The 11,561-nt window shown below is 39.6% G+C and overlaps 1 protein-coding gene across 4 annotated transcripts in view; it reads left to right on the top strand.

Moving 5' to 3' along the window:
- Positions 1-6,044: 6,044 nt before the first annotated feature.
- CRADD (CASP2 and RIPK1 domain containing adaptor with death domain) overlaps positions 6,045-11,561 on the top strand; it is a 188,183-nt gene continuing 182,666 nt past the window's right edge. For 2 of the 4 annotated variants that reach the window (XM_036018562.1, XM_028533086.2), the window contains exons 1-2: positions 6,045-6,183; positions 7,427-7,730. In XM_036018562.1, the coding sequence (XP_035874455.1) occupies positions 7,433-7,730 (298 nt within the window). In that variant the 5' untranslated portion in view covers positions 6,045-6,183; positions 7,427-7,432. Of the gene's footprint in view, positions 6,184-6,213; positions 6,382-6,628; positions 6,893-7,426; positions 7,731-11,561 lie in introns of those variants that run through there. The other 2 variants (XM_036018563.1, XM_036018564.1) reach the window with 2 other exon arrangements.

Below are 11,561 nucleotides of genomic sequence, written 5' to 3'. Positions count from 1 at the left end.
TTTCCACATGAACAACTGTAAACCTACTTTTGCCTACCCTTGTGTTTGTGAAATGATTACCACAGTCAAACTTATTAACATATCCATCACCTTGCAGAGTTATCCTTTTTTCTGTGATGAGGACATTTAAGATTTACTTTCTTGGCAAATTTCAAATATACAATGTAGCATTATTAGTGATGGTCACCATGTAGAATATTAGATCTCCAGAACTTATTCATCCTGCATAACTTAGACTTTGTATCCATTGACAAACATCTCTTCTACTTCACACACCAGGTCTGATAAACCACCATTCTACTCTCTGCTTCTGTGAGTTTGACTTTTTTAGATTTCACCTGTAAGCGATATCATGCAGTATTTTTCTTTATGTGTCTGCCTTATTTCACTTAGGATAATATTGTCCATGTTCATCCATGTTGTAGGGTGATAGGATTTCTTTTTGTTTTGTTTTTTTTTTAGTTAAGACTTTTTTTACAGCATTTTAAAGTTCACAGCAAAATTGAGGGGAAGATGTAAAGATTTCACATATCCCCTCCACCCTGCACATTCATAGTTTCCCCTGTTACCAAAATTCCTCACCAGAGTGGTACATTCACTACAACTGATAAGCCGACATCAACACATTGTAATCACCGAAACTCCATAATTATCCTGAGGTTTCACTCTCGGGGTTGTGTGTTCTTGGATTTGGACAAATGAAAATGACATGTATTCATCATTGTGATATCATATGAAGTATTTTCACTGCCCTAAAAATCCTCTGTGTCCCTTCCTTCTATTCATCTTCTCTCCACCTCCAACCTCCACACAGTGACTGATCTTTCTACTGTCTTCATAGTTTTATTTTTTACAGAATGTCACATAGTTGGGATCATAGAATATATAGCCTTTTCATATTCACTTCTTTCACTTAGGAATATTTCTTTAAGGTTTCTCTCTGTCTTTTAATGCTTGATAGCTCATTTCTTTTTAGGGATAAATAATATTCCATTATCTAGATGTACCGCAGTATATTGAAGGACATCTTGGTTGCTTCCAATATTTGACAATTATGAATAAAGTTCCTATAAACATCCATTGATGTGGATCCTGGCCTGCAGGATCCATGTGTGTTGTGGTTGCTATGATCAAAAACACACAAACTACAGAAATCCTGGAGAAAAAGGGATGGTGTGGCTGCTCTCTAAGAGAGAGAGAGGGCAAGGGGGCGAGAGGGCAAGAGGGCCCTGGCCCCTGCCTGGACAAGCTTTTATTGCTTTTCTGGGTACATTACATTGAGGGCAGTCTTCATTTACTATGCCCAGGTTCACTGCAGGTGATTACCTTTTACGGATAACAAAGGAAAGAATGTTGCTAATTACTTCAAAGAGAAGGATGTTGCAGACCAAGGGGAAAGGTTGTTGAATTGGTTATACTCCATATTTGGGAGGTTTAGCACAGATTTTAGGAAGTTACAGTAAACACTTGCTGCCTCAATCCAGGGTGAGGGAGTTATAGCAAAAGCAAGCCTCATAGTGGTCTAGGTACAATGCAGGCCTCATTCTGCATGGGAAAGCCTTTCTGTGGGCATGGTCCTGTGTGCCGACATGCTCCACAATGGTTTTCCACGTGAGTGCTGAGCTACATTTCCATGCCTTGTGAAACGGTTCCCTACAATCCATGTTCAGGCTTTTGTTTGGACATAACTTTTCAATTCCTTTAGGTAAATACCAAGGAGCATGATTGCTGGGTCATATAAGAGTATGTTTACTTTTGTAAGAAACTGCCAAACTGTCTTTCAAAGTGGCTGTACCATTTTGCATTTCCACCAGCAGTGAATAAGAGTCCCTGTTGCTTCACATCCTTGTCAGCATTTGGTGTTGCCAGACTTCTGGATTTTGGCCATTCTAGTAAGTGTGATTTTCTTTTTTTTTCAAGGCTGATATATATATATATATATATATATATATATCATTGTTGCAGCTATTTATTCATCCATTGATGGACACTTATGTTGCAGCTGTTGTGTATAATGCTGAAATGAACATGGGAATGCACTCCTGGCTGGTGTGGCTCAGTGGATTGGGCACTGGCCTGCGAATTAGAGTCCTCAGTTTGATTCCTGGTCAGGACACATGCCTGGGCTGTGGGCCAGGCCCTCAGTAGGGGGTGCATGAGAGGCAACTACACACTGATGTTTCTCTCCCTCTCTTTCTCTCTCCCTTCCTCTCTGTCTAAAAGTAAAGAAATAAAATCTTAAAAAAACCAAAAACCGAAAAAGAACATGGGAATGCAGATATCTCTTTGAGATACTGATTTCACTTTCTTTGAATCTACATCCAGAAATGGGATTGCTGGATCATATGCTAATTCTATTTTTTTTTTTTTTTGAGGAATCTCCATAATATTTTTTATGGCTGTATCAGTACAAGTATGCATGACTTTTTTTTTACTCAAGGGTTTAATAGTTGATTAATTTAGTTTCCAACCATATGGTATTTATGGAAGCTATCCTTTTGTTAAAATTTCCAATTTCATTGTAAAATTGGGGAGTACATAGTTTGTATGCTATTGATTTTTTTTCAGAATTTATTAAAGTTTCTTTGTTACTTAATTCATGATCCATTTCTGTAACTGTTTGAGGTATGCTTTAAATGAATCTCTTTTTCTCCATGTCTTAATTTCCACATCTATGAAGCAGAAAAAACCAAAATAACTCCCTTAATTTTTTGTTTTGAAGGTTGCAAAGCCAAGACTAAATTGAAAGACAGAAAAGTACTACACTTGTTCTTCCAGCTTTATGACTCTTTCTTTTGCAGATAGGCAATGGGTATATGTTGGTGCAAGTAAACATCGTAGGGGAGAGATAAAAAGGAAAATATCTGTCCTTCCTGAAAATGGATTGGTTACCACTGGGTAACAGGTGCTTAATCCTCTGTGGGAGTGGAGGTCCAGCCTACAGGGAGGGACTGGACAGAGAGGAGGAGTAACCACCTGTGATGGTCATTCTGATCTATTGTGGACTCCTTAGGGGCCTGTTGGCCTCAGACATTTACTGTATTTTCTGGACTATAAGATGCACTTTCCTCCCACCAAATTTGGGAGGAATAATGGTTGTTAATGCTGCTGTTGAGTTCTGTTTATATTTACATTGGTGAAATACTATGTTCTTTATGTTATTAAATATTTTACCACATTTTTTTGTTTCAAATTTTTTTTCTCTGTTTTTCTCTAAAACCTAGCTGTGTCTTATGGTTTGAAAAATATGGTATATAAGGGAGGCTGAAACTTTGGTGTGCTTCTCAGAAGTATCATTGCACACTAGAATGGGTGGTGGTCCTCCAACAGACTAATTGATTCAGATCTTTAATGCTAACCTCTCAGGTTGTTCACCACAAGGACTCTATGCCCCTTGGTTCCTGCACTAATTCTTCTCATGCTGTCTCATTCACTTTTCCTCTGTTCTGTGAATTTTCATGGAACTCACTATTTGCTCTTCATCTTCCCCTGGATATCATCATCAATATTGCTTTCTATTTCCCAGAATATCTAAAGCCTTTCCAAATACAACAAATCATCAAGAAGTGGTTTAACCTAGGTAGTTTTTATACAGATGCTTTTTGTGCTATTTGTTTGAACTTTACTGTATGTTGGGAAATTATCAAAGTTTACTTTGCAGTTGGAAAAATATGTTTTTTTCTTCCCTCAAAAGTCAGGAACCTAAGCTATTGGCAGTATCACAAGAGGTCTGCACTTTATCTGGATAAAGACAGGGAATGTTGCTAATAGGGTCCACATACAGACGTTTTGCCCAGGAAAGGACAGCAATTCCAGGACGAAAGAAGATGGAGAGAGTGAAGAGACTACCTGAAACTTAAGAGTATCAAGAGTGGGAGACAGCACCAGAATGACTTGGCAATATTTTGGCTGTCATCAGAATGACAGACTTTACCACTGTGGGTTGTGCTGTGTACTGGAAATAGCATGAAACCAGAGACAACTGGTTAGAATTCAGGTTTTGCTATATGCGTGTATTAACTATGAGATTCTGGCTAAGACACTTGACCATTTTGATTCCACACTCCTCACATATGTAAAATGCTAGTTATAAAATTAATACCTGCCATTCATGTAAAAATATTGTATAGTAAAATTGCAGATTGGTATAACAACACTTTAAACTGGTTATAAAAATTAGAAGGTTTTGAGGCATGAGATTTAGAATTGCTCTCCACTAGTTTGCTTATAAAGATATTTCATCTTCCACTGGAGATGAGGGTTGTGAAAACCTCTATGGAAGTAATGATACTTAAGGAGTTGTGTTTTTTTTTGGTTGTTGTTACTATCAAGTAATTTTTAGCAGTATGTATGAATTTCTGTATATACTATCCAATTGATCTGAAAGTGAATCAAAAATATATTTATTGACTGACTCATTTCATAAAGGAATTTCATAAAGGAATTTGAGGGAAGAACCTCAACTTAACGTTTTTGTATCTTTTTGTATTTGGATTGTGCATTTATTTTGGCTTCCGAATGAAAAATGTGGTGAACTCAGCAGATCTATCACCTAGTATCATAGTATCAGCCCCTCTTTCTTTTTAGCATTACTTTCTGTGCTTCAGCATCTGGAAAACTCCAAACTACATGTTCCAGACACCTTTGCTTGATAACATTCCATATGCTAATTGTTTTACCGACTACATATGAGGGGGGGAACCAAATAAGCCCCTGGAATTTAATAATACAAAATTGTATATTTATTCTTACATGTTTAAACTTCAGCCACCTTCAAAGTACTTCCCATTTGATATAATACATCTATCAAGATGTTTTTTCCACTGCTCAAAACAATTTTTGAACTCCTTGATTTTGATACCTTTTAGAGCTTCTGCTATTTTTTGTTTCACCTCTTCCACATCAGCAAAATGTTTCCTTTTGAAGATTTTTTTCATCAGGGAAAACAAACACACACACACACACAAAAACTGCTGGGATGAGATCAGGTGAATAGGGAGGGTGGGGCACAGGGGTCATGCCTTTTTTGGTAAAAAAAAAACCCTGCTTAACACATTGCAGTGTGGGCAGGTACACTGGTAAATCACACTTCATGAAATGGGCAAATGCATTTGAAAGACTCTTAAAAAAATCACTGAAATGCAGCCTCTCACAACAACACCAGCTGATGCAGTGACACAGATGGGTTCCTAGAACACTCACTTAGCAAGGGAAGCCTGTACTACAAGGGGCCCAACCCTCCAGAAGATAATTTGGGTTCTTTGGGGGTCTTTCCTTCGTGCATCAGAGTAAGTTTGCAGATTCTATTTTGATGCTGCTGGCAAATACAGCTGTGGAGACCTTGCCTTTTCTGCAGCAGCGTTTGATTGCCCAGTCTGTCAGTGTTAAGACTGGAACTGTGGGGTTGTGGCTTCCTGACTCTATCTTCCTGGTTGTGCCCATGGGCCAGTTTGTCACTGTTGTTTAGGGAGTTATGCTTGTATGCCAGACCTTTTCTAGTCTTTCCAATGATTGTGAATGTATCCAATTCACCGCCATGAAAAATCCCTTTCTGTCTGGAGTAGCTAGTTGATCATTGGAACTGAGTCCTAACTGATTGACTTGTAGATGCTTTGTGAGCAGGAACCTTGTGATATAAAGAAATGACCTTGCGTTTTTTTCTAGAGGGAAACAGATGATAAATAAATGATTAAGTAGAAGTTTTAGTAAGATGGTGATAGTGCTACAGATAAAATTAAAGTTGGAAAAGGGCATGGGAGTGCAGGAGATGGATTTTGCAATTTTAAATAAAGTGGTCATGTGAGGCCTCGCTGATAAAATGTCTTTTGAGACCTATTGTTTCAATTGCGTGCAAAGCCGTGGTGGAGTTACTGTGTTTAAAATGCAATTATGTTTTTTCTTAGATACTTGCCTCCCCAAAAGTAACGCTACTTTTCATCTCCAGCTGGCTAGGTTATTTACCCACAACAAACATGGCAGTAAAGGCTTCAGCCCGTCACTTGAGCGCTCAATAAGGACAGCTGCAGCACTTCCTGTCTTTGCCCTCAACAAAGATGGCGACAACACTTCCTGTTCTCAGTTTTCGCTTTTAATAAAGATGGTGCTTATGGTTCAGGTTCCCTAACACTGTGGATTCCGGTGGCAGTTTTATTTATTTATTTTTTAAGATACGGGTTTGCAGACGTAAGTAACAGGAAACCAGAAACTCCGTATCCATCCTTTCTCGAAGGCCCGGTGCATCGGCGTCTGTGGCCTAACGGCCTGGGCCGACGTGGCTCCCCCTCCCTCCTATCCTGCTCGCGGCAACCCTAGTGGAGCCGGTTTGGGTGGCTGGCGGTGGGGGTGCCCGGGGCTCAGCTCTCCCCTTGGTCCTCCCTGAAGGTCATTCCCAACACCATTTTAGCGGGTCAGGCTGTCCCAAAAACCTCTCGTAGTCCCTCCTGTTCGTGATACTAGCTTCAGCTGCTGAGACAGGGAATAAAAACAAGCTGCAAAAGGGCCCCGGCAGCCCGAAGTGCACAAGATCCTCACCCGCCACCACTCGGACTGGGGCCGGGGGTTGCCTGGAGGGCTGGGGCAGGGGCCATAGTTCACTTTGTGAGGGTGTCCCGGCCACTAACACAACCTCCCTTCAGCTCACTGGTGCGGTGGTCTTGGCAATATGCTTTCAAACCCTGCGTGGCAGGACTAGCATATGGATATTTTTCTTTTAAAGAAAAAAATCCCACCGAATGTTCCATGCATGTGTAGTCACGGTAGTGTCGCGATGGCAAGTCTGAATTCCTAGAGAGATGGGGTGGAATTTCTGACTATATACAGGATTACTGGAGACCGGACACAAACACTTAAATGTTTTTCTTGAAGGTGATGGTGTATAAGCCTTTTCTCCTAGGTAAGAGATTCTTAAACTTATTAGTGCTGCTGGTTTCTGGCCCCCGTGCCCATTGCAGAGCAGGTTCTGCCAATGCCCATGTTCAAAAGGGCACCTGCAGGCAGTTTCTGTAGTGGTGGGGCAACTCTGCTGAAGGCACTATTCAAATAAAACCACTGTTTCTTCTCAACTATGTTAAAATGAAATGTTATTTAATGTAATACTCGGATAAAAGTTGCTTTTAAAGCAGGGTATCTGAACCCCCGCCCCCACCCCCCACCCCCAATCTTTTTATAGAATAAGGAATTGAGCTGGGACTCCCGTTGTGTGGAAAGCAAAATCAGAAAAAAAAAGTTTTATATTTAGGATTGTTCATTATGTTTGAAACAGTTGAAATGAGTTAGGCTGGGCTTAAAGGCCAGAAGTTTAACACCATGGCCGGCACTCTAGCGTTCAAAGATGTCCATTTCCTTCAGGAGATGACATTGCAGGGCAGTAGCTTTAGGGGCACATCAGTATTCCTGTAATCTGAGGTACAATTTTGTTTCTTCCCAGGGAGAAATGGAGGCTAGAGACAAGCAAGTGCTCCGCTCCCTTCGCCTGGAGCTGGGTGCAGAAGTACTGGTGGAGGGACTGGTTCTTCAGTATCTTTACCAGGAAGGGGTCTTGACAGAAAACCATCTTCAAGAAATCAAAGCTCAAACCACAGGCCTCCGGAAAACAATGCTGCTGCTGGATATCCTACCTTCCAGAGGTCCTAAAGCATTTGATACATTCCTAGATTCTCTGCAAGAATTTCCCTGGGTAAGGGAGAAGCTGGAGAAGGCGAGGGAAGAAGCCATAACTGAGCTGCCTGCAGGTATGCCTCAAAAAGATCACTTCAAACCAGCTCCAAAATTGTTGAATTACAGCCTTTGGATTTGAAATTGGGGTTTTAGGCTGGGAGGGGATCAGCAGTTCCCAAAAGTGGGTAAGGAGTTTGGACTGAAGATATAAGGCATTACAGGGGTGGGGTGGGAGGTGGAATTAGAAGTGCCGGGAAAGAAGGAAAAATGAACCATGTTTGAGAGGGTGAGGAGGGCGCTCAGAGAACATATACTTAGAAATGCTTCCAGGGAAACTTGGCAAATCACTTGGGAGGCATGTTCTCATCTGAGAGCCAGGTCATATCTCAGTTGTTGGCGTCAGGAGCCATTTGGAAAGTGCAGACGGGAAAGCAGGCATTAGGCCTCCTGGTAACTGCTTCATGGGGTGCCAGAGCTGCTGGCTGGAAAAGGTCAGGTTCTTGAAGGAGGAGACAGCCTCTAGGAAGGCTCGCCCTGCACCTGTTCCCTGGGCTGTGCTACATGGCCAAAAGGGATTATCTGGAAAGCTGGCTTAATTTGTTTTTAAAGGTATTGTTTTAAAGTCATCCCATGTAGTTTGGTTTTGTTCAGACACCCAGAGTATTTAACTTTGTAAAGACAGTAGTTTGTGATGGGTCTCGTTTTGATTTTAAGGAAAGTTGAAAGCTATGGAAAAGAGAGCCCTAGTGCCATTAACCTGGCACTAGGTTGTAGCAGGAAGATGTGATATGAAATACTTGTTCCCTCCTAACAGCGTCCATGATTTATACTTTTTACAAAAACTGAGGAGCAAAGAACTGAACTGACAAAAAAAATTGAAAGTTGACTTGCAGATTTTTAACAGAGTTAGGAAATCAACATTCTCTGGAGTTTTTGATAGCAGTGATAGTCTGAACTTCTTCAATCAGTGGTCCCTAGACTTTGTCCTGTTGTTTTTAAAGTACCAGTATATCTGGTTAAAAAGCAAATACCAGTAATAAAAGGCCACTTTTATTGTTTTTGCCTCATGGATCTCATATTTTGAATGATTTTTCCAGATGTTTATTAAGTACTTATGATTAATTTTTCCATTTTTATTAATGACATATGTCTGAATATCTGATTAGCATGAGTTAACCAGATAACTTAGGAAGGCCAAGTAAAATCCCAGTGGAAAAAGAAAAAAATATTTTCATTTCCTGGCATGACCAAATTACAAGCAAATGTATGTTTTATGCTTTTTGAAATGCTGAAAATAGTTGGTCTTTGAAGACCACAGGAATTCTCAGGTATGTGAACAAAGACAAATGAAAGTATCTAAGACATTTCTACTCCTGTATTGAAAGGAGAGTAAATAACATAGAATTGGGGAGATGTTAAAACAAATATTAGGATGTCTGATGTCTTTTCCTGGTATGTGACTTAGAGGTTCTTCTTGGCAAAACATAGTTGGAAACAACAAAACAGGCAAACTGAAAGCCCGTTTCTACCAAAATGTTTACTAAAATTTTTTTATAATCACTTTGGGTGATGTAAATAGTACTGTTGTATATTTTTAATAGGGGTATGACGTTGTTGTCATTTCTTCAGACTCATTCAGAGAACCAGGGGAAAAATTAAGATTTTTTTAACCAAATGATGAAAGTTACAGTAAAGTTGAGAGAATAATAGTTTTGTTTTGTTCTTAAGTAAGCAGAACAAAACAATATAGAGTGAAAAGAAAAATCTACTGTGTCTGTGTTAAAGTTTAGAAAAATAATGTTAGTTTGCTAATTATGTGGAGGTGGTCAAATGCGATGATAGGTTGGCTACTGCACAAATTAAGCACTCTTAATTGTTTTCTTGTTGAGTATCATTGCTGAAAAAATATTCTGAAGAGAGTTTGATTTAAATATATTTGTATATGCTTTCTACAATGACAATTGTGTAAACTCACTTTTTAAAATAGTTATTGTTAATTATTGCACATTTTAAGATCACAAGATATACATAAGGTATGGAGTATAATGGTGCAGTAAACATCTGTTTCCCCATCACTCAGTTAAAAAAATATTACCATTGCCTTTGAGGACCCCCCCGGGTGCTCCTCCCCAGTTCTACCTCATCCCCAACCCCCACTCACTGATAAACCCTGAATTTGGGGGTTGTCATTCCCTTCTTCACTTTGCAGTTTTCCATTTCAAAATCATCACTTTAAAAATCTACATACATTGTAGAAAACTCACAATGCCATAATTTTATCTGTATGTATGTATACACACATATATACACATATATATGTAAGGATGGAGGAAATAATATTATTTTAAAGGAATTGTTAGGTAATGGGCTCTTATTTGAGAGCTTAAACTTTGTGTTTAAAATAATTGTTAATTAATTTTATGACAGTATTTTAGTTCTGAAATTAAATTGGGACTTAATTGAAACTTTCTTTTTAAAAAAATCCTGGGAAAAAAATCAGAGTTGAAGTGCCTTCAATTTAATTTCCCTGTAAAAAATTGTGAACAGACCCAGAGGCCTATTTTTCAGAACCTCAGTGCTTCTTCAGTGTTGTAATAGAGTAATTTTAATAAAATTTTAAATAGTTCATTAAAATTTTTGTAAATTTTTGAATTTTGAATAACTAGGCTGTAGGAAAATGTGGTGCTTATCTACGTATGTATATACATCAACCTCTTCTGACCCTTTTCAATAATTTTGGTTGCAATTATTAATTAATTTGTGTAGATTTGGTGGTTTCCTCTTAGAAGGAATGGCTTTCTCTTTATGTAAGAGGTAGGTCTTTCTCCAAGAATAAAATATCCAAGGATATTTTAGGAATGTCCAAGGATATCCAAGGATATCTCGGATTTTATTTTATTGAAAAGTTTTCTTGTTCCAGGGATTGTTGGTTTCCCCTTTGTTTGTCTGAGTTGAATTTTTGTATTTCACTTGTGAATTTTGAGCTGCCTCAAAGGCCTTAATTGGTGCTTGATTTTATTTAGTTGTTTTTATGTATGTTCTGGATTTAAACCTTTGATTCTCTCAGAATCTGGTTAGATGAGTGGTCCTCCCTATCTCTGTTAATAAAACTCTAGGATGTTAATGGAGAATTGATTTTGTCTTTTCCTCACCCTACAAGGACTCTTATCTTTTAAAAGAGGAATTCTGGCAATAAAATGACTTAATCCAGCTTGGCACCATGGAAGGAACACATTATGGTGTGTCTTGTACTGGCTAAGGTCACATAGTAGACACTATGGAGGATCAGTTGCAGATCCTCTCTGGGCCCCTGTCAGGTCATTTAGGAGATGAGGATAATGATGAATTTGGGTGAAGGCTTCCCACTACTCTGTCTGCACTGACAGGCTCACTCCAGTGCCTGAGCTACTCTGGATCTGGAAAGGAGGTTTAGGGGCAGCCCCAGTCTCACTAGCTGATAGGACTTGCTTAGTCTAAGTGATGGTGGGAGTGACTCCTGGGCTCCAGGACTTCCTATTCCATTCATTGTGTTGGCCCTGGCTGTGGGACTGTGTCTCTGCCCTGATCCTCATTTAACAGTCGGGCTGACAACCCTGCCTTTAACCATTTAGGCTTGGGAATTATTTATTTATTTTTTCCTTTCCTAAGCCAGATCTCTGCTGTACTGGCAAGGATGTCTTGGAACAAAGCTCTGTGCCTCCTATGTTAGCATCAGATGCCTCAATTCTTTAACCTGCTAGAATGGCTATCCCGGGGCTGACATTTACTTCAACCTGGCTTGAGCTTGAGCTAGAGCTAGTCAGTCCTTGCCATGGACCTTATGCCCTTGCCTCCATGACTGCCCTCACTGGAGCAAGACGCATGGCTGGCCTGTTTCTCTGCTACTCACCAGCTCCAGGGCTTAG

Source organism: Phyllostomus discolor, chromosome 2 (genome assembly GCF_004126475.2).
Source record: "Phyllostomus discolor isolate MPI-MPIP mPhyDis1 chromosome 2, mPhyDis1.pri.v3, whole genome shotgun sequence".
NCBI classification, from domain to species: Eukaryota; Metazoa; Chordata; class Mammalia; order Chiroptera; family Phyllostomidae; genus Phyllostomus; species Phyllostomus discolor.
The sequence above is the reverse complement of the archived record's forward strand: the minus strand, read 5'-3'. Positions and strand labels throughout refer to the sequence as shown.